General features: G+C 40.9%; 1 protein-coding gene across 14 annotated transcripts in view; it reads left to right on the plus strand.

Annotated features, from left to right (window-relative positions):
• gramd1bb (GRAM domain containing 1Bb) overlaps positions 1-22966 on the plus strand; it is a 91977-nt gene that overhangs the window by 26608 nt on the left and 42403 nt on the right. Inside the window, exons 1-6 of one of the 14 annotated variants that reach the window (XM_046073545.1) lie at positions 386-615; positions 2746-2779; positions 3225-3305; positions 3433-3890; positions 4030-4251; positions 8615-8658. The exons of 3 other annotated variants lie outside the window; for them this stretch is intronic. In XM_046073545.1, coding sequence (XP_045929501.1) covers positions 4237-4251; positions 8615-8658 — 59 coding nt within the window. In that variant the 5' untranslated portion in view covers positions 386-615; positions 2746-2779; positions 3225-3305; positions 3433-3890; positions 4030-4236. Of the gene's footprint in view, positions 1-385; positions 616-2605; positions 2780-3224; positions 3891-4029; positions 4252-8614; positions 8659-22966 lie in introns of those variants that run through there. 10 more of the 14 variants (XM_046073543.1, XM_046073549.1, XM_046073540.1 and 7 more) reach the window with 10 other exon arrangements.

Here is a 22966-nt window from a genome sequence, read left to right on the forward strand (position 1 = left end):
TTTGTGAAGCCTTTTGGCTGCTAACGATCTGACAGCGAACTGGGCAGAAGCATATTAGGCAGAGCTGCCTCTATGGACCCAGACTCGTATAGCTTACAGTACATCATGCTTCAACATGCAACCAGTTAACTAGTTAACTAAATTCAATGCTTAGTTACTTACTTCCACAATGCAAAGGCTGTACTCTGCCATCTCGCTAGCTGAGCTACACATGAGCACTGACACAATGGTTTGGTTACCTTTCACAAGTATGAAGCTGCCCTTCAAGAAATAGGAAATAAGAAACAATGCGAATTAGGGGTGCAACAACTAATCGACGTAGTCGACAAAAATCCGTTGGCAACGAATTTAATAATCGTTTCGTTCATGACGTCATCGGGCCGTAGCGACACCGTCAGTTTAACAGAATAAAGTGATGTGAACAGTAACGTTAACGTTACTAAAACAACATCAGAGCTGCAGTAACACCTTCACAACCTAAAACCTCCAGACTGTGGCAGCATTTCACTCTTCACACAGCCAGAAAGGTCGTGAATTGCAGCAAAGCCGAACTCTCCTGGAAACACCGGATCATCTGAAGAGTCGTGTCTTTGTGGATGATGAAGACTCGTCTCGGTAAGCTAGTTAGCGAGCTAGCTTGACGTTAAAGCAGTGGGACTTCACGTTATGAGCTGAAACGTTTTCTACACAGTTGGTCAGTTTGATTGATTGTTATATTAATGGTGCTGTGAGTAGCACATAATTATGATACACAACGGCCGCGTTCACATTACAGATGTGCCCTGATTTTACAATCATAAACGATGCATCGCTCATGACGACGTTCCCAGCTGGGGAACGTGTTGCTGCCGAGTGCGCAAGATTAGACAACACCGGACAGTTTCATACTTTCTAAAGAAGAGAAAACAGTTCTCCTGCCTGTGCGTGAGGCGGCGGCTAATCCGCCCCAAACTCCCTTAAAAAAAAATCACGGAGTTTTGTGAGTTGTTGAGTTAGGGGAAACTATATTTGTTGTGAAACGCTGTCTAATACAAAATAGTTATTATTGAATCGGCAAATGAAATGCATAACGTTATTCCTTTCTTTGTATATAGTGTCAGTTTGTCCCGGGGTGTTGCAGTACTGGCGTGAAAGCTGCTCAGTCACAGCAGATCAGCTGCTTATCAGGACTTGATTTCAGTGGAACTTTTGTTGCTGCAGCAGAAACGTTTATTAAAAGATGCCTTTTTTATAGCAGTATTTATTTTATTGTCTTGACTGTTAATTAGCACATGCCTAAAAACAACCTCAGGTTTAATTTAAAGGCTAATAGCTAAATGAGAGGCATTGTGTCATTTCACGATTCATAACCCGAATAGTTGATTATTTGTTTCAATAATCAATTAATCGACTGTCAAAATAGTCGTTAGTTGCAGCCCTAATGCAAATGCGTCTGGGATTTTCAGTTTTTTGTGACAACAAAAGGAACAGGGAAATAAGTTAGCCTTTTAACAGTAAATGATTGCTTATTTGAAAAGGTAACTGAATAACTGATTATTTAAATGCAACACTAACACGTTATGTTGTTCATTCTAATCTCCGTACTCTAACACGTTGCTTTTCAGCTGGTGGCAGCTGTGTAATCTGGAACTGAAAATGACTGGAGTGAATTTTCATACTGTCCTCCTCATAACAAGAAAGTACACATACTTAAGAGCAACCATCTGCATTATTTTAAAATACTGCTTAAATTAGAAATTTTGCCATGGAGTTAACACCTCCATTAGAGGGCGGTGCAGGTACAGTTAACAGGGTGTAATCAAATTGGAAAAGTATAGTGAGAGAAAATGAGTGAGTTAAAATGTCATCAGAGCAGAACTTGTATTTTTAAAGGGTTATCTAAGATAAATATATAAATAATAAATCAAATATGTGGAGCTGCTCATATTCTAACAGTGAGCAAAGCTCTTTTAGATGAAATCAGCAGCATAAATATATGACTTGGAAACTGAAGTCCACCTCATTCAGATGCACAATATTGAGCACACAGCACATCGTAATTATAAGTTTTTGATATGATGGATAAGCAGGTTTATCCATTATGGTATCTCACGCTAACAAAAATGAACTATAACTGTCGTGCACCCTTAAGACATGAAATTGACATTTAAGATCTATATTACAGTAATCAAAATCCCAAATATCATACCCGTCTCATATTACATTATCAACAATATGTGAATATACTGTGTCTGCTGGATCTACAAGGCACATAATGTTAAGTCACCCCTGTCTTGCATGTACCCCTTCTAACCCCGCTGCAGGTATTTCAGTGGTCATGAGTCAAACAAACTGCACAATATCAATACTGTAAATAATGCATGCAAAAAGCCATCTGGCTTGATAAAGTGGGAAGGAGGCAAGTGCATTTGGAAACTAGTTTGCATGTTCAAAAGAAGAGTTGTTGCCAGTGTGTCTACAAGGCAGAAATAAGCTCTGATGTATTTTATGGCTGATAAAACAAATGGCTGCTGAGTTGAACAGAGTGACAGTAACTGATCTTGTCCTTACAATGACTATCACAGAGTCCTGCTGCTTCTCCTTCTTCTGCCTTTTCTGTCCAAAGGTCTATTCTGTCTCGGTTCTAATGTCCGCATTGCTCTTCCGCCATCTCAATTGCTGGATTATCGATCATCGTCTGTGGTTTGAGACATTAGCTTCCAGTGATGGAGGTCAGCATAATCTGATACTCTTTACTTTGTGCAGGAGCCTCGGAAAAAGCAAGGATCCAACATATTGGGTAAATGATACTCACAAATTAGACGAGTTCCCAATTTCTTGTTTCCAGATGACTTGCGAACAAGGAAAGAATAAATCAGTACAGTCAAGCATAATTCAGCCTCGCTATGCCCAAATAACATGTTAATTATTTAGACTTAATTATTATCAAAGCCAGATCAAAAACATTCCTCATAATTGTCATTTTTCTTAAACAGAGATATCTTACACATTGTAGGTTCAAATGATGTGTTTCCTTTCTTTATTTTTTATTTTGTTATTTTTTTCTTCAGGTTATATTATTTCAGCGCTAATATGATCATCTAATGGTACAGTTAGTGCAATTTATAAGGTTACAATTTCCCATTTTAAGCCATACATGGGTACATATACATCTTTGTTGTTTGTCAAATCTTATCTCATTTGTCAGTTGTATCTGATTCCTCTTTCCTAATTATTCATTCCAGTCCAGTTTCAGCTGCACACATGATACTCATATGACACTCATATCAGTACATCCAAATGGCTATGATGAAGATGATAATGATGTAAGTGTTTTTCTGGTGAATATAGGTCATGCACTTTGCCAGGGTAGTTATGTCTATAAGATGCTATGAATTATGACGTAGTTGCTATCTCTTCTCCATATTCATGTGTGTATTTGTGTGCATGCAGCCACCGTGCCACTGACTTTGCTCCACACACAGACCTTGCGACGCTTTGGACGAGGAGCGCGAATGCGTTCCTGCAGCTTGTAGCGCAGACAGGGAATCAGAGGAGGAGGAGAGACAGAGAGAGTGAACGGCAGCAGAGCAGGGGAGGGAGGCTGATGAAGCAGGGAGAGGAGGAAAGGAGGTGAAGGACCACCCTTATCGAGCATAGCCGTTCGCAGGGAGCCTACCAAAGGGACCTTCCCACACACACACCATGGTCTGCCAGCCAATCAGATCGCTCACATCCTTGACCCATCCTCCCTTGTACAACTGCTCATCCATGGCTCAGCGAAGCAGATGTGAGGTGATGCGGTAGGAAGCGAGGCTGCGAACCACCTGGACAGAAAACTGAAACACGCTGTGTTTTTAATATGCAGGGAGGAAAGATGGTGGTTTGACAATAGCTGTGAGGAATTGTGGGTAAGGAGGAGAACACTGGTTTAGATATATTTGTATCAGCAGAGTGGCATCTAGTCTGTCTGTACATCCTGCGGCTTCTGAACAGGCATTTTAGCTTAACAAGTGTTGTGTCTGTATCACCTCTGTTTGCAACTTTCAGTGTCTGAGCTGGTGACATTGTTTTTTCCTCTGACTGGTTTTGGATGTGCTGTGTAAGAGAGGAGGACAAGGGGGATTTTATGAAGCTTGGCGATGATGACAAAGCATGCTGGACAAGTGACAATCTGACAACGAAACAGCGGGACAGTGATTGAAGAAAGGCCATGAGAGCCAGGAGAGAGGCCAGGATGGTGTCTGCCTGTTCACCATGCACAAACATAAGGTCAGGTCTGATTTCTGTTACCTTCCTGTAGCTGCGGTGCTTTCTTATTCCGTAAGCTCGAGTTTAGCTGACTTGCATAATGGATAGTGTGTATGAAATCACTATGAATCCTAATCTATGCCATTAATAACCTTTTTATATTTGAAAAAAAAGTACGACTGGTAGTGTTGGTACAATAGTATTTGTAAACATTTAGATATTTGTATAAGAGATAAGATTCAAGATAAGATCCAAAGATGTAATTATAGGTGAGTATTACATGTTGAACTGACATCTCTCTCTATATCTAATACTTTCTGATTTGCATTGTTATAAGGAACCCCACCCATGTTATTTTCACATATATTACAATATGTACTACTACTCTATAATCCATCATATACCATATTATTCAGATCTCAGGCTATCTAATAATCATCCTTTGATTATCTACTAAAAGTGCTAATGTGGTTTTCACTGACCACATCACAACCTAGACGACCCTGGTATTGCACTGCAGCTCTACCCTTTTCTGTTTGACCTTTGCTGAGAAAATGCATCTGCTTTCTCTCTGTCCATAGAAGACTTTTAAATGTCAATTACATTATTTGACTTGCTTAAGAAATGTAGCACTAAAAGAACGCGACTTTTACAACATAAGAAAAATGTAAGACTGCGTGGTAGCTATTTTATACATTTAGTGTTTTGTAGAGAACTGTCAATCAATAAAACAAGCTGTGATTATGCATCAAGTATTCCTTATATTTATTCTCATATTTGTCGATTCAATTTTAAAATTATATTTGTTAGCTTTTCTTTTCTTCTGCATTTCATATAAATAGGAGAAATGGGTCAAAATGATTAATATGCACATGCATTTTCCTTAACCTGATGAATGCACAGGGTGTTAACTTAATAAATAAATTACCATATATACACAAAGCAGTGTTTCTGCAATATACCACACACACACACACACACACACACTTGAGTAGAAGGGATTTTCCAGCCGGCTTCTGGGCATCCTAAATCTCCGCTGTGATCTCTGCTCCCCAGGTCCATTAAGGGCAATTTGCTTGGATTTACTGTGCCTGTCGACGGGGATACAGGGCAGTCCTAGCCCTGCTTTAGGTTACCTCCCTGTGATAAATACTCCTGGCAGATATTACTGTGTTACCCTCACATAACTATCTTTAGTCCTTTTAATGAAATTTAGTCCTTGAATAAATCACAAATGACAGTCATTAAGGATCAAACAAAGTGTCTCAGGGGGCTAAATAATTAGATTGCTTTATTGGAAAAAAGCGATTGCTGTGTTTAAGTCAGATTTCTTCTACAAAATGCGCCCACTGCTCCTAAACTTTTATAAAATGGTGATACAAATAGTGTCATGCCATTCATACAGTAAGATGCAATTTATAAAAAATATTATATCTGTCTGCAATGTATATAAAATAGTATATAAAAAAGTCTTTATAAATCGGTTTTTACCAAATTTACAGCATAAATAAATTAGCTGCTGCTAATGTGTACGGATTACATTATACTTAAATTGTATTGTATGTATATAGATTTTTATGCAAATGCAAAAAATAATGCTTTTTTTCCTACATGACAGAAACATTTTACTATGATTCAATAAGTGGCACATTATGCAAAATAAATGCATACTTGAATCACTGAAATTTGTCAAAGCTAGAAAGTTTTATCAAATATAAGTATCTTCAAAATGCTAAAATATTGGGATGTTGTTGGGGGGTTTTTCCATATTGCCTATAATTGTGGTTTTCAGATCAGGATTTCTCAAACTTTTTATAAATCTACAGCATCCATTATAGTTAACACAGCCACCATCTTCAAGCTAAAAATTACACAAATATGTGTATATAAGAATACTGTGACCAGTATTTCCATCACTAGTATCTCTGTATGGTGTGCTCTGCTGCTCTCAGCTTTGATGCAAAGCACCAGTGAGGTCAGCTGTACAAAAGCTGAACCATGTCAGACAATGAACTTTACTCTGGTACTGTTTCATGTACTGATGGTCAGTGAGATGAACAGCCTCCCTTACAGCACTGTCCATTAACAACTGAATTTGGTTTAAAACAGTGTGTTCATTTTATGGCCCTAAAATTCACTGTAAAATGTACATATTTAAATTTCTTCCAGTTTGACTTTTCAAATGTCTTTCAGAAAGGTATTTTTGAAAGTGTAATATGAGTTGTAGTTAATTGAAGTAAAATTTATCGCAGCATTGAGGTGATTATTAAGAAGGGTTCTTGCAGCACCTCTTACCATTTATCACTTTGGGAACTGCTGTAGATACTGAATTTTTAGAAATAAACATCCAAACAGGACACAAGGTTCTTAATCTGCAGACTCAGACTAATTCTCTATCAATTTTCAATAAAATGTAGTCTACAAAAAATTCCACAAACAAAGAGAGAAAGCTATTTTTAAGAGTTTCACCCATCTGAACCTGAGTCGTTATCATATCACGGCCTGTATTTTGGGCCAGCTGTTGACATCCCTCACTGAAGGTGATTCATTAAGTACCTCTCTCTGTAGAAATCTGTCTGTCACTGGCACATCCACTTACTGCTTTTGTGAAAGGTCTTGTTTTCACACTGGGTGGACATCTGCCTCACTGTGGAGTTACACAAGGAGATATGCCATGCATATATGCCATTTAATGGTATGAACTGAACTAAATTTAGACCTTCCAGTGATCATTTTTAGAGACAGGTCTGTCCTTATGTGTCCACAGTTGGAGCTGAAATTGATACCATTCCTTTTCCCCAAAGCCCCCTTAATATATAGTATCTTATTACTGGAGTATTGATTCCCGGGGGAATTTGATGTCTGTGAGATAATGAAGCTGGGGTTCATTCAATCCATTGTACAACTTAAATTGGGGTACTTACAGTATGTGGGCAAGGATAAGGAGACAGGTACCACAGAGTAGTCTAGAACCAGCCATAATGTGCATCCAGGTTTTTCACGTGTGGGCCATGTGTCTGCATTCAGCGGGTCTTCACTGCTGACTAATCACAGGGCCTCAGGTGTCTTACGGTGCGCAGTAATTCACATATGTTCATCAACAAATCAATTCCGCTGATCATGCTAAATCCCTACATGTCCGCCCAGCAGGGCCACATTTAATGCACTTCCCCTCCTCAAATAAGCGCTCTTATCCAGATGCAAATCCGCAGGGATGAAGTTTAAATATGTTGGAGGTGGAGATCCATCTGTCATGTAAAACTTAACACATTTGTTCTGTGCTGAACACTGTAGGTCCATCTGGGGTTTAGTTTTGCAGAGACGTTGAGGATTAACACCTAAACTCCAAAGACCTTAAAAGTCAAATTCAATCCTCTGTGCCAGATTACCTATCTTCAACATATTTTGTTGTCAATGGAACATCTATTTTTCAGGTTTCATAAATCAAGTGTTGTAATCGGTCTCCTCTGAATTGGCTTCCTCTGTAGCAGACATGATTTATTTCCCCCCTAGCTGTTTCCAAAGGTGGCTGTGGATTATTCTTTCTTAGGGCTTCTTCTGCTCCTCTGCATCCAGCGTTTGCCAGAGGGTCATTTTAAATATCCACTTTCAGCTTTTCATAGTCCTCAGTGAATATGAAAGGCCTTTGACACTGTGCATTTATTTTTCATCTATTATGCAGCATTGGCTAAAATGTTGATGCTTAATTAATCTCTACAGGAAATTCCTGTTTTCTCTGTAAGAAAATATTAAAGTTGACTACATCATTGACAGGCATTAAAACCTGTAATAGATGTTGCACAATCGTAAGAAACTTCTCAGTAGGTGCTGGGAAGCTCAGTCAGGGGTAAAGGAGTGGGAAGAAATTGCTCTGACTGGAGAGGCAAATGTATTATCAGGTGCCACAGCAAAAATGAATTGATTGAATAGATGGAGGAGTGGTAGAGGGGCTCTGATCACAGTGATTCATGGCACATGTGGGCGCACTGTATTGAGTCACTGGCAGCAACAGCGACTGGAGTGAAAGGACTGCACTCTGCAAGCCCAATTACCCATTGCTTTACTTTATACATGCACACACAAACACACACCAATGTATGTGCAATTTCTTAGTCTTAAACCATTATTGTTTCTTTTAAATTGCCTGGATTGGAATAAGACTAAAACAGCAAATGTCAGGACAGATTTACAACCATGTTAGGGTTTGTCATTTTAACTCGGGGGTACAGTTCATTATGATTTTGTTTTTTAGTCTATGGACTGGAAACTGTAGCAGACATCAAAACAAGTGCATTTTAGTTAGAATCATCTGCCATCAGGACAATCATGAAACAGTAAAGATAATCTACCAAAACCTGTCACTCTTCTCTACCTTCACTGATAGGCCAAGCAAAAGAAGTGGAAGAAACTGATATGGAAACCCCAAAGGTAGGATATAACTCAACAAGCAAAAGACACTGCACACATGAGCCGTGACATTATATGGCAGCCCAGACCTGCTTCGTGTCATTAAAGCAGAGATGAATAAAACAGTAGGTTGTGGCACATTATACCATCCCTCATCCTCTGCATTATACTCCCCCATTTATTAAAAGTATGTTCTTAGTCATCATTAGTTGTAAAAAGCCCTGCAAGTGATTCATCACATCTGAGAATGCCATGCTCACACACACCAAAAGAGGGAGCTGTTCCAGTTTACCGCACTGTTTATAAATCCCACAAGTGCATATAGTTCCTCTGCACTTATTCTGGTACTCAGATTTCACTGTGTGTGAGATCCAGGAACAAAACTGCTGTAGCATCATTTACTGAAACAATGTCCGCATTGTCCTCTGCAGGGGCGCCACAGGGTTAGAGGTGGAGACACTATAGGGATTTTGGTTCTGATATGGCCTTTCTGTAGACTAAACTAACTCTTCAAAGTTCCACTGAAGGGACAAGACTGTAGAGAAACTAATAAAACTCTCTGTTTTGATGTAAGGTGAAGAAGCTGGGCACTCTAATTTTCCATCTTGGACCCCATTAGTTATCGCCTGACAATGATTTACCCTCTTGGGGCAAGAGCTGGTGTAGCTATCAGATATTCCTGTAACGGATATCCAGGCCAAGACTTCCTCTTTCGTGTCCCTATAATTGTTTACAGTGTGATGAGCAATCTCGGAACTCATTGGCTGTCGTCTGATGACGATTTGAATGCAGATCTGTTTTTATCTGAGGACATCCTCTCTGCAGTATCTGACCTTGATGATGTAATCCAGTGTTTCAGGTTTTCATCCACTGCCTTGGTTTGATGTGGGAAAAGTAGTGGTTCTTCATTGTGATTCATGGCATTAGCTTTGCAGATTTCATCAGTGCAAAGTTGATGTGGTTGAAGGTCTGATTGTTGCTTTGTCACCATGAGTGACGTGGATCATTTGTGAAGCTTGAAATAGCTCAAGTGCCGTCCTTGAAGGCCTTGTGGGTGGTAATGGCATAGCAACCAGGTGTAAGCAAATGTAAAGTCTGTGTGTGTGTGTGTGTGTGTCTGCGCGCGTGTTTGTGTGTGTGCATGCTTCTATGGGGCTTTGAATTGCGTTTTCCATGTCAACATCTGTATGTCTGACTGAAAACAGCAGATAAGGTCCGCACGCGGCCCTGAAGCAGCAGGCTGGACCACTCCAGCTTGGATCATGGCAGGGTCGTCTCTGTGGCAACAGCCTTGACTGACTAGATGGAGAGATTGTCTGAGAGAGGTCAGTCAATATCTCAAGCCAATCCCATCACACTCTACAACCACAGTCCTTTAATATAATAAAAGCTTTCCTCACTCTGCCTTCAAACCTTTGCCTTTGTGTCAGAGCACATAAGAGTGTGCAAATCAGTGCAACTTAAATACCAGAGAAAAGTCAGACTGATACAGAATGAACATGGACATCATCATCCATGCAGCTGCTGTGTTTTTAATCAACTTGCCTGTTTAAATAAAGGCTAAGCAAAGGTTCCTCTGAGGACAGAGTATGAGGACGCAGATGGGGTTATTCTTTCACCCGCGGAGGGGTGTGTGAGAGAGAGTTACCAACAGTGAACAACCCCTCAGCGACAGCACATCTGACCATGTTGGCTTCGACACCACAGTATCTTACACTCACTGACGATGAGATCATGTGGAGCTATTTCATAATTGTTTGATGACTGAGCTGGCATTGTGTAGCTATGTAATTAGAAACAATGTCGAAAAGGTGTTGATGATATTTGAAAGGTTTTTGGCATTGATATCAAACAATCATAAAAATAAAAATACAGACTGCACAGGGACGAGTCTCTCAAAGAGCCTTTAATTAAGTATGAAGAGGATTTGTGCCACTTTTACACTACAGTAGTTTTTTTTTGAAAATTGTTTGTTGTGTTTGTAGGCTACATTCCAGTGAATATGGTTCTGCAGAGACTCTTTCACATTTCTGTCTTTAGACAGCAGTGTCAGCAGTGCAGTGATGCAGTAGCAGTATACCAAACACTACTGAATGTGGACTAGATCTAAAGAGATTAGCTGAACCCGATCTGTGTCGTGACATAATTTTTCAGAACAGAGCGGCTGTGTATTTGAGGAGCTCAGGGTCATGGATGTGATGAGTCACTGATGTACTGCATAAAGGCTATAGCTCCGGTTTAGGCTGGGAACAGACTCTTGTGTCTTTTTTTGCAGGTTCCCAATAGAGTAGATCAGTTTGTTAATATTGATCAATTGATAATCACACCTGATGAATGCGAATTTGTCATTCACTCACTGATAATACCAGCAGTGAAAGTGTTCCTTGTTAGTGAAGAATCTTAAATAAAACAATAATGATTCCTGGAGTCAAACAAACATTTCATACCTCACCCTTTAAAAGACAATGCAATCCAACAGTGTCTTGAAAGTTGCCCTCTAGTTTAAAGCCATACAGCCACTGCTAGCCAATTAACCGTTAGTATAGCAACAAGCCATGAGTGTTTGTTCAAAATTTCTTAGCATTTAGCATGCTGGCTAAAATGCTTTAGCTACTGTTACAAGAGGTATATTTAAAGAGGTGGTATTATGCTTTTTGGCTCCCCCCTCCTTTATTGCGTTCTTAAAATTTTTTGTGCATGTAATAGGTTTGCAAAGTGAAAAAGCCCAAATTCCAGCCCAAAGGGAGTTCCCATCTCCCACAGAAAACTCTGCTCTGAACTGCTTGAAAACAGCTCGTTTGTAGTCCAGCCGCTTCCCTTTCACAGGGATGAAATCTAAATGCGCCTCACATAACGCTTGCCAAGCGGCTAGTCTGACACGCCCATAAAAACACCGGTGGAAAAACTCTGAGCTGCAACACATCTCTCCTCTCCCTTCCAAACACTAGTCAATGGACATAAAGCTGTTCTCAGCTCAGTTAAAACTTTATGGATGAAAGATACTTTTGTTACAGATTAATAACTCATTATTAATTGCTCCAGTCTATGTTGTCAAGCTGGTCGGCAAAATGTAGCCTATGGCTGAATCGAAGCGGTTTACGGGCTTAGACCCGGGCTTACCCACCTTTCTCTGCTTCTGATAGGCTAGTAGTCCTTAACTAGGAACTGTGCAACTCCCAACAAAGATCATTTAGAGACAAGATGTATCACTCCATAGCTAAAACGAAGCCTTCAACACAGGTTGAAAAGAGGAGTTGCAGCAATGTGCAGTATGACAAAAAATTAAACCATGTAAACTGTCATGGTGTGTGTGAGCAAGGTTGAGGACCCAAACGCAGGACACCAGAGCTTAGCAGGTTCAGTTCAATACTTAATTAACTGAAGGCGTACTCACAACAGTGGCAGATACAACTAGTCCAACGAAAACCAAGTAATCCATTTTGAACCAAAAATCCACAAGAAGTTAGGGAGCAGGAGCAGAGCAAACACAGACTACATACGATAAACCACAATGATCCAACACAGACTGAACAGAACACAGGCATTAAGTAGTGAGGCAAACGAGCGGAGCGGGAACATAAAACAGGTGGAGAACAGAACAGGAAGCCAAGCTTGACAAGAACACCAGGCACAGAAGATTACAAAATAAAACAGGAAGTAAAGTGCACGGGAACACACCAGGATAGATCTACCAAAGTAAAACACAAAATATGGAAAGACTGCAAAATCAGGGCATGGACTGAGAAACAGGAGACAGGACTACACTAAAACATGGAGACATAGGACTAAGGACTCAAACAGGTAAAAAAGATGCAGATAAACATAAGAATAAACTCACAACATAAACCTGTTCTGGTACAACCCCTAAATAGGATTTTGAACCTGAAAATGAGCATAATACCACCTCTTTAATGATGCACTGACCATATATGGATGATTAACATTATGTGTACTTGATAGTTTATGATGAATGTTAGCTTCAGCTAGATAGCTAGCTGAAAAGGCTGGTGCTCATTGTATTAAGCTACTGTTTTTTTTGTTAGGTAATTTGGCAAATTTTTCTAACAATATTGTTTATTGATTTATTCAGTAATATTTTTGACTTGTCTAATAACCTTTTGCTACATTTTGTTAGTTTGGGGGCTTCAGTAGTACTTGTTAACTACACAACACTAGTGGCACACAATACACAACATTTGTTCATAGCTAAGGATGAATGTAAGTCAGATTTTTTCTCTCTTGATATAAGGGCTACACAGTGGCAAAGAAAACATATTGCAATTATTTCGTAACTGTAAATGCAAGATGAGTCACGATTTCAATGAGAAAGGAGATGATGATGTGATTTTTACTGTGGTATGTACCAAACAAGCATGTTCCCTTACGTCTGGAAAAATATGTATTTGTATGCCAGGGCATCTCTGTAGCACCACAATGCTTGTGTTGTGACACATTTTACATCATTGTCAAAAAATCAACAAAAACTTAGATATTGCACTTGGCCATACTGCAATTTCAATAATAATTTGATTAATTCTAAAGCCATACATGATACCATTCCAATATTCTGACTTTGGGGATCTGTTTACCTCACTGCATGGGACTGATTGGGATTATTCTTCTATTTGTAAGGTTACATAAAGTGGAAGCGATGAATTAAGATTTATGTCATGGCATTATCTCACTGCATCAAATTAATAGAGCAGAACAGTAAGTGCTGTTTGCACAACGGATAGCTGTGGTACTGTGGCCTGATGTGACTGATAACGGTGAAGTCACTGAATTGTATAATTAGAGTGACTAAGAAACATTTTTTAATTTGGATTGGTGGATTGGTCATATGTGGTTGACCCGGTCCACCTAATAGGGTCAGTACTGGGGCAGATTTGACATATCACATCAGTGCATCCCCCCTACACATCTGCCCGAGGCTATCGGTACATATGAGCAGTCTAAGAGAAGTGAAAAGTGTCTTACCAGAGCTTTCAAATCATCTTTGCACAAGTTTTAACAAGACTAATATTAATAACTGCTGGATATTTAAATTTAGTGGAGGTCCATTCTCTCTCAGCCTGAACCTATTGTTTAGGTTAATAGAGATAATCCTAAACTCAATTTTCTACCAACTCTCTCTTCCTCTCTTCTCCCCCCCTCTTGCTCTGCTTTGTTTAGTAATTATGTGTGTGTGTGCGTGCCAGTGTTGGAGGTTTGTTGAAAAAGAAACCTCGGCCTATTTTCATCCTGCTTGCTGCAGCAGAAACAGGAAAGGCTTTTTTAAATGAGTGCTTTAATGTCAGCACATGCTGTACTTTGTTCTTTTATTCATGGCACACGTGACAGCTGTGCAGAAGGCCATCTGTATTTCACTTTATCACTTTTCAGGTTGACCTGATGTTGAACATGATATCTATCCCTCGCGGTGTTCCTCGTTTTTGCTATCGAACATATTATGTCGTTCATCATCACTGTCATCATTCTGTCTTTTTACGCCTCACCACTGTTTTTATCTTTTACGGTGTGTGCTCTGTCCTCAGTGGGATGTCTGCTGCTGGTGTGTTTTCTGCATAACATTAAATTGACTCTGGCCAACTACTGAGCCGGTTTCTGCTGTGCATTGCTGTCCCATGTTTGCATTTGTTTAGCCTAGTTCTTGCTGTTTTTATACATGTTTTCCTGGCTTTTCTGTTGCCAGTGACTCTGTTAATCAATCACCTAAACCTGTACTACTATACTCTGTCTTTAATCCACACCTCCTTCTCAGTCAAACATCAAACACATGTGCACCCTGTAGGCTAATTACAATTCTCACTTTACATGTTTGGTTAAATGAAAGTTAGAGTAAAATGATTGTTCTCATTTTATTTCTTATTTGCTTCTGTTTCGCACCATATTTTCATGCTAGAATAGTCTAATCATATTTTATGGATAAACAGTATGTATATTTGCACATGTGTGCATACTGCTTATTTTTGCAGGCTGTGAATGCATTTTTGCTCTCTGGCTCCCCACTGTGGCCTTGAGGGTTTGGATTATCTGACATAGTTACATAGTTATTAAAATAACAAACAAACAGTCATCCAGTCACATGATCACTCATCCCCCCACCCCTCATGTGACCATAGAGAGCAATCTATGGGGGTTTATTTATCAAGAATAGGAAAACAGTATCTGTGTAATCCATACTATATTACAAAGTAAGGAATGCCGGGCAGAATGTGAGAGTCAAGCTCGCCATGGCATTCATTCCCACAAAGCAGTGTAGAGGGATTAATCCAGATTATCTGACAATGCTATTCTTAGAAATAAATGAAAAATCTGTGGGCCAGATTAGGGTTCAAGGAATGCTAAAAAAAAAGGAGCTAATGTAGAAATCACATGACTGCTGTCTTCCTGACTGATAATACTACTACCATCTGTCAAAGTGTGACCCACTCCATGACTTATGATCTTAAACCTCTATTAGTTTAGTCTTTTCTTAAAGCAAACTTTCAAACATAGCAATACAGAGAATCATGTATTTCTTTTAGAATCTTGCCTGTGAGGGGCACATTGAACATACCATCTGTTCAGGAAAACAGTGCAACTAAATTTACTTTTACATGACAGTAAAACCGTTTTTGCCTGATGCCATTGGGAACACCTTTTTTATTAGTATTTTACTATAGCAGAACTGAGCTGTGGTTTGGTCAGCAGGGGGCGTCAGTGAGAGGAAACATCTCTGAGTCAGTTGTTGGCTCTTCTCTAGAGGAGCTGTCCATTCAGCACCACTGTGTAGCGGCTCCTCCTCAGCAGGCCGGACGGATCAGTGACAAAAGTCATACTGCAATCACACACCGCAAGGAAGATAAAAGAAAACTGGCACAAAATAAAGTATGGCAGGATTCAAGGGCCAAAATTAAGGCTGTCTGTTCCATAAAATCATCATCTTTCAGTAATCACACATTGTCTGCATAATGCTGACATCCTGTTCCTGCAATGGAGAGCCAGCCTCTGTGTGTTTAAAACTTATGTAAACAACCTTCTGCGGTTTTCAGGCTATACTAATGTCTTAGAATGAGAAACATTTTTCAAGTGATGGCATGTGGTTTGCATTTAGGTATTTATAACACATTTGCAGTAATGTTTTTGGCAAGGTACAACCACAGTTAAAAAACAGTTACTGTACCAGTATTTTTAAGAAAGTACTGGAATAAAATGTTGCAGTGACTCCTCTGGCTGCGTTGATACATTCTTTTTATAAAGGCGTATTGGTGGACATAAACAAAGCATGCTCATTGATGCATCAGCCACATAAGTAAAGTAAGCTGAGGGAGGGGGGGGGCAGCAGACTGTGAATCTTAATGCTGAATCATAATTAGCTGCAAGCATGTAGGCCTGGCTGTAAAACTATCAGGCATGTCTTAAAATCTAATTGTTAATATTATTATCATATGTAGCCATTTCGCTACAATTACACTAAACATAAGGTGTTTGCGACCTGACCTTTCTTTTCTTTGTGAGAGGGAAGACTTTTGAAAAGTGGTGTGGCGCTGCAGAGAGCCCCCAGTTGTAGTAGTCCATGTGTAATATTTATCCAGCCAGACGGAACGATCACGAACCGTTCACAGCGCGTCGGCCGGACTAGCGACACAATCCGTACCGGAGACAGAGTGGGGCGGACCAGGGACAGGATATCGCAAAGCGACTGCTCCGCTGCAGATGGTCGATGATCGTTCCCTCTGGCTGGATGAAGTCTGACGCTCCTGAATTTACACATGGATCCATGATGATAGACAAATATAGAAATTAAAGACAATAAAGCATGCTGTCAATATTTTAGAGACCTAGCCAAAATATCTCAAATCATTCTTTCAGGGGAGCTGATGTCTTATTTAGGGGAGCTAAGCTCCCCCTGGCTCCCCTGTATTTCGCACCGTGAGAGTGATATTCTCTGCAATTAAGATTATGAAGGTGCGCCATGGCTGCAGGTATTGTGTCTGGGGATTTTTTCCCCATGAAATTGTTAATAAGTCATGACTAGGTGGGCACCAGATGGACTCTGTGTGAGATGACTTACTTTTCTCTTGCTTGACTGAAGCTCAAGCCACAGCGCTCACTGCTTCATCCTGGGAAAGGATTAGAGCTCTCTCATATGTTTGCCTCTTTTCCTCTCCCCGCTTTTCTCTCTGTGCAGAGCTACCGCATTCACAGCAACCTATTGGGAGAGACGGTGCTGGTTAACAATAGAGAGAGAGTGTGTCCTACTGTCTGCTCTTGTCTGTCCCACAGCACAGAGATGAAAGCTCCTCTCTAGAGTATGGTCTGAGGTGCTTTTAATAGTCAGTTAAAGATTATTTTAGGGAGTCCTCTTCAGCCCAAGCTATACATGTGCAGTTATGCCAAATCAAAAACACACACACACACACACACACACACACACACACACACACACACACACACATACACACACACACACACACACACACACACACACACACACACAAGTGCACCACAAACAAAGACATTAGATTGCAATTGCCAGGCGATGCTTTAGAATAATAGACCAATGCTAACTAAGAGTCACATTCTCAAAGTCATGATTAAAATATTTTTTTTTTTAACTATCAGGGATGTTTCCATTAATCTATGAAACTTGATGTATATGTCAGCAACAGAGGAAAAGCACAATAACACATCAGACCACAAAACTGCATGGCAGCAACACATTAAATAGCACTGTCTCACTTCACTGTGTACTGTGTACATGGCTCAAATGACAATAAAAGCCTACTTTTACTACTTAAAGGCGATACTAATGCTGCTGCTTTGCGTAGTAGCTCTATCCATTGATAGAAAGCCCACCCACATCCCCTTTAAAAAAAACATACTAATGAACTTGGCATCTAATAAACCTTGTGTTTGACAAAACTGTCATCAGTGTCTGTTCCAAAAGGTCTTTATATAAAAGTTTGCGACTTTGATACTTTCAGTAGATATGAAGACCAGCCTATTCAGTTCCCCCCCCCACCCCCTGACCAAATACAACTGCATCATCTGCGCGCCATTATCTTTTCTTGTTTGCTTGCCACTCTCTATCAGTCAGTCATGCACTCGCTCTCTCCTGGCACCATCTGCATCTGATAAAAGCAAAGTGAGCAAATGAAGCTCAGTGACTCAGCGGGCTAAGCTCAATAACAATAATAATAACAACTTGCATTGCTTGCTGTACTAAGTGCATTACTGTATATTGCCGTCACAAAACAAATAAAATCAAACACTAAAAGAGTGTCAATAATAGGAATCAGTGAGTGACAAACAGTTAAATAAACTCAGTCAATTAATTAATTAATATAAAATCAATCTCTAGATCATCAGGGTGTGTGTGTGTGCGTGTGCGTGTGCGTGTATCTGTGACGGACAACCAGAATATCAGTTCTGATGATGGTGAATGGTTTGCATTAGCTATTGTATTATGTTGCATTACAGGCAAATTTGGAACCTCCTACTAGAAAAGTACAGTGGCACCCCACTCAAAGTCGGAGTTCATACTCGGATGGCAGATTCATCTCCCACGACTTCATGAAGTAACATTTTTTTTAACCTTTATTTATTCAGGGGAGCTTCACTTAGAGGAAGTCTCTCTTTTGCCGGAAGACCCTGATCACATTCACACCTGGAAGCTGGCCAATACAACCACAGTCTGATTTGCTGGCCACTGAGCAGCTCTGCTCTGCTGGAACAGTTGGGGTTAAGGGCCATCTCAGTGGTGGTAAATGAGGGAAGGCAAGCGTTGCATATTAACTTTCCACACACAGATTTATCCTGCTGGACCGGGGATTGAACCGGCGACCTCACAAGCTCGCTTCTCTAACCTTTAAGCCACCCTGCCCTGAAGTCACGCAATGGCGGCACCCATGGAAGTGCACGTTGTAAATGTTAATCCATCAACTAAAGTACTGGTAACTAAAGAAAATATTATTTGCCTGTATTTAATTTAAATAATAAAGACTATCATACAGTACCTAGACAGTAACCTGTCAAATTAAGTAGCCAGTTACGGTAAACAATCTCATCATGAAAGTCATCTTGTCTGCACAAAAGATTTCAGTAACAGGAACTTACTTTAGCAGATTACCTACCGATGTAGCTAGATGGGAACACCATTAACGAGTAATGGTTAGTTATGTCACTCTTTTTAACACCTAGGGCACTGTTGAAAGAGTTGGCAAAGAGTCATGTTTTTGCCACGGCCAACCATGTTTTTTTTGTTTACGTTTGGCGTCGTCCACCTGGAACACTGGGAGGTCGGCAGTTGGAGGTTTCTCCTTTGCCTGGAACGCAGCATTAGCCTAATGAGGTGTTATTTGTCATGTGCAGGGCTTTAAGAAGATTAAACAGGAAGAATGTGCTGCACCCTGACCTAGTGCCTGCGGTCAAGTCAGCGCATTGTTTTTGATGACTGCTTCTGTTAAAGTTAATGGTCGGTTGATCTCTGAACTCTGTGGCCTGAAGAGCTCTATGGAAGAGATTAAGCAACCACCTACAGTTGTCAGTGGACTACAATAGCATAAAGGTTCATCAATTACAAATATAGATGAGATGAGTTAACATGCTTTTGATTCAGATTCTTGTTCTTGTTGAAGTATTTATAAATGTTCAATCACAGATTAAAGCAATTTGCGTTTGCTAAGCCTCACCCCCCTACTGTTACTGTTGCTACACCACACTTTACACGCAAGGAACATAATACCATCTGCAATAAGGGTTCCAGATTTACCACTCAAAATGAATAGTAACTTTTTAAACAACAGGTAACTAGCCGTGGACTTTGTCAGCAGAAATGACACTGGAGCCAGCAGATTTTATCAGCTGGCTAGCATAGGCTAACTCTAAAGCTAAATCCCTATGTGTTTGTTGGAAACCAAATCCAAAGCATGACTGGCTTGCTGTGACGGTCAGTTGGACCGATGAGGAAGATTAAGAAAAGGCCCCCAGGTAGATTTATACTCAGGTTATTGCAGTTATAAAACTAAGCAAGCTGAGTCACCATGATGTCTATCTGGTTCATCATGTATGCAGAACACATACACAGCACACAGACATAAACTCGGGGAGTACCCCAGCACACTCAGTGCATTAAGAGATTAACAAGGTTAGCTGTTTACACTGATCAGGGCTGGAGTCCAGAACAAGAGGAAAGAATTACAGTAGGTCCCCCCGACTTAATACCCTTCTCATACATCGCATGGGGAGGTGGAGGTGGGGGTCATTGCACAGAGGATGTTATGGCCAGAGGCTACAATCTTGCTCTAGTCCTCCACAATGGGCCAGCTAGGCTTATCTTGGAGAGAAATAGAGAAAGAGAGCCATCTAGGGAAGAGGACAGAGAGAACGGGAGGGAGGGAGGGAGGGAGGAGGGTAGAGCTCCTGCGCCTGCTCACTGTGAGCACAGCAAGTGCAGCTTTCATCCGCAGCGGAGACTGAGGGAGAGACAGAGAGTTTGAGCGAGCAAACGGAGTGATTGTGAGAGCTTGATAGAAAAGACAGAGTTAGAAATGAACAGCGACCAGCCATGGTGGCATTTATTTGCACTTGTTAGTCCTCCCACCTCTGCTGCATGCTGCAGTTTGCGTGGTAAATATTGCGGTGCAAGTCACCTCCTTCTCTTTTGGGAAAACTGAGGAACCCCAGGGAGGTGTGAATTTCTGGCACAATTGCTCAGCACTGCGGCACCTCGATACGAACGAGGGAATGTAGCAGAAAGGTGGGCAAAGCTGAGGATCATCCTTCCAGATTTTGGTCCCCAACCATCCGTCTGTCTCTGCATCCACTCCTCCCTTCTGCCCTTCGTGCATCTCTCCTGCTCTGTGTATGGGAGGTGAGGCTTTGGCAGGCTGTCAGTCAGCATGCGGCGGTGTGAACGGGCAGCCCAGTGCCCACAACACGCTATGGACGTCAGATACTCCTCACTGTACTAATGAAAGGCTTCAAGCTCGCCTGGTAAGGCTGAACAGAGAGCAAAGATTGGCTCTTTCTGTGTTTTCTTCTGATTGTGTTTTGGAAATGTAACCTGTTTTTCTGTGTAGCTTTAAGGCTGTCATGTATGCAAAGCACAACCCAAGCAGTGGTTAGATGTCTGTGGCCATTTTTCTGGACTGTGTCTGTGTAGACGCATGTCATTCTAAGAGTACATACTCTCTTTGCAAGGCTGGATGGACTGTCAAGTATTTGATTTTAAAGGTAGCACATTAAATATATTTGTGTTTATCTGTCCGTCTTTGCCTAAGCATTTCTATATGGTTATGTAAATCTGCAGAAAATGTACTAGCATCTTATAAGGGCTAGGTCAGGACGCCATTAAGATGTGACCAGAGTGTGTATATACAGTGCCGTAGTGTGGGCTAGTGTACTTTTTTTTCACTGTGACTGTGGCGACCCTGCTCTGCTCCCCTCTGGCGGGCCCAGTGTGAGCGGAGCAGCTGAGGAGAAGCACTCACGTGGCTGCCTGGAAAAGAGCAGGCACATGCTCCCTCTGTCTCTCCGCGGCTTTCACTATCGCTGTCTTACTTGCTTGTTTTCCTGTTCCCTCATTATCTCACATGGACAAACAGATCCACGTCCAGGTGGCCCTACTCTCACTTTCTTTTTTAACCTGTTTTGCTACAGTGCGTGCTCTCAGTGCACTTTTCCCTCCATCCTCCCTCCCTTCTCTCCTCTCCTCCCCTTGTGTTTGTTTATGCTCCTCCTCCTCGTCTTGCCTGATATTTTTAGAGACGAATTACAGAGCACTGCAGGAGGAAAAAAAAACCAGAGGGGGAGCAGTTTCGGCAACGTGCGTCCCGCTTCCTTCCTTCTCACTTTCATTAGGACTTCTTCTTTTCCCTACAGGACCTCTTCTTTTCCCTAACGTCTCGGTCTCTCTTTCATTTTCTCTATATTTGTCTGTGTCCTCTCATTTACATCCCTCTCTTCTCTGCTCTCTTCTTTTTTTATACCTCTCAAAACTATCAGATAATCCTTCAGCTGTTTTTTTTAGGCTATGGACTGTAGCTTTGAAAATTTCCTCTCTGGGCTTCAAATGATTAATCAGACTGAGTGCGCACTACATGTGTGTGTCAGTCAATGTGTCTTCCTGTTTGTGTGTGTGTCAGGGCCTTTTTATCATTCTGCAGCACAGAAACACTCTTAAACCTGAGTCTGCCGACACTTAATCTGTTTGCAGCACCCTGACAGACACAGGTTATTTTACCGCTGAACAGCCATCTGTTAGCATCTCATAGTCTGCTATACATGAAGGCGAGCTGTCTGGCTTGCTATATATATATATATATATATATATATATATATATATATATATATATATATATATATATATACACACACACACACTGTATATAAAATGTTGATGTAAAAAAAAAGCTGCACCTTATTTTTGGATATTAAGTGGATCATCAACTGGTGGCCATGCTGGCTTTTTAGCTGATAATGTAGCTTTATCTTTTAAAAAGCCACTTGTTCACTGTTGCGATCTCCAAAACGCGTATCCATCTCTCCTTGCACAGCATCTATAAGGCTGTAAAATAATCTCATGGACAACCAGCACGTCGGCTCCATGACCCTATGTGTTCTTCACCACCTTGTTCAACAATGTGTATATGTCGTGGAAACGCGTCACCACAACATTGACTGTTGCCAAATTCCCAGTCCAACTCTGGTGTAAGAGGCGTTTCAGGGTCTCGTCCATTGTATTATCAAAAAATTAAGTTTGTGGTTAAAGCAGTGAATGTAGGGTATTTGATGATGTAGTTTATTTTAAGGCAATCTCTGCACACCACGTCTCCCAGACAGTAGTGACGCACCATCTTAAACCTGACTAGCTGAGCCCAGCTTTTGTGAGTTCATTCAGCAACATTCAGACTAGATAAGCGGTTATAGATGATGCATGGCTGTTATATACAGTCGCATGAAGACGTACACTCACCTAAAGGATTATTAGGAACACCATACTAATACTTTGTTTGACCCCCTTTCGCCTTCAGAACTGCCTTAATTCTACGTGTCATTGATTCAACAAGTTGCTGAAAGCATTCTTTAGAAATGTTGGCCCATATTGATAGGATAGCGTCTTGCAGTTGATGGAGATTTGTGGGATGCACATCCAGGGCACGAAGCTCCCGTTCCACCACATCTGGTGACTGTGGGGGCCATTTTAGTACAGTGAACTCATGTTCAAGAAACCAATTTGAAATGACTCGAGCTTTGTGACATGGTGCATTGTCCTGCTGGAAGTAGCCATCAGAGGATGGGTACATGGTGGCCATAAAGGGATGGACATGGTCAGAAACAATGC

This window comes from Micropterus dolomieu, linkage group LG17 (genome assembly GCF_021292245.1).
Source record: "Micropterus dolomieu isolate WLL.071019.BEF.003 ecotype Adirondacks linkage group LG17, ASM2129224v1, whole genome shotgun sequence".
Taxonomy (NCBI): Eukaryota; Metazoa; Chordata; class Actinopteri; order Centrarchiformes; family Centrarchidae; genus Micropterus; species Micropterus dolomieu.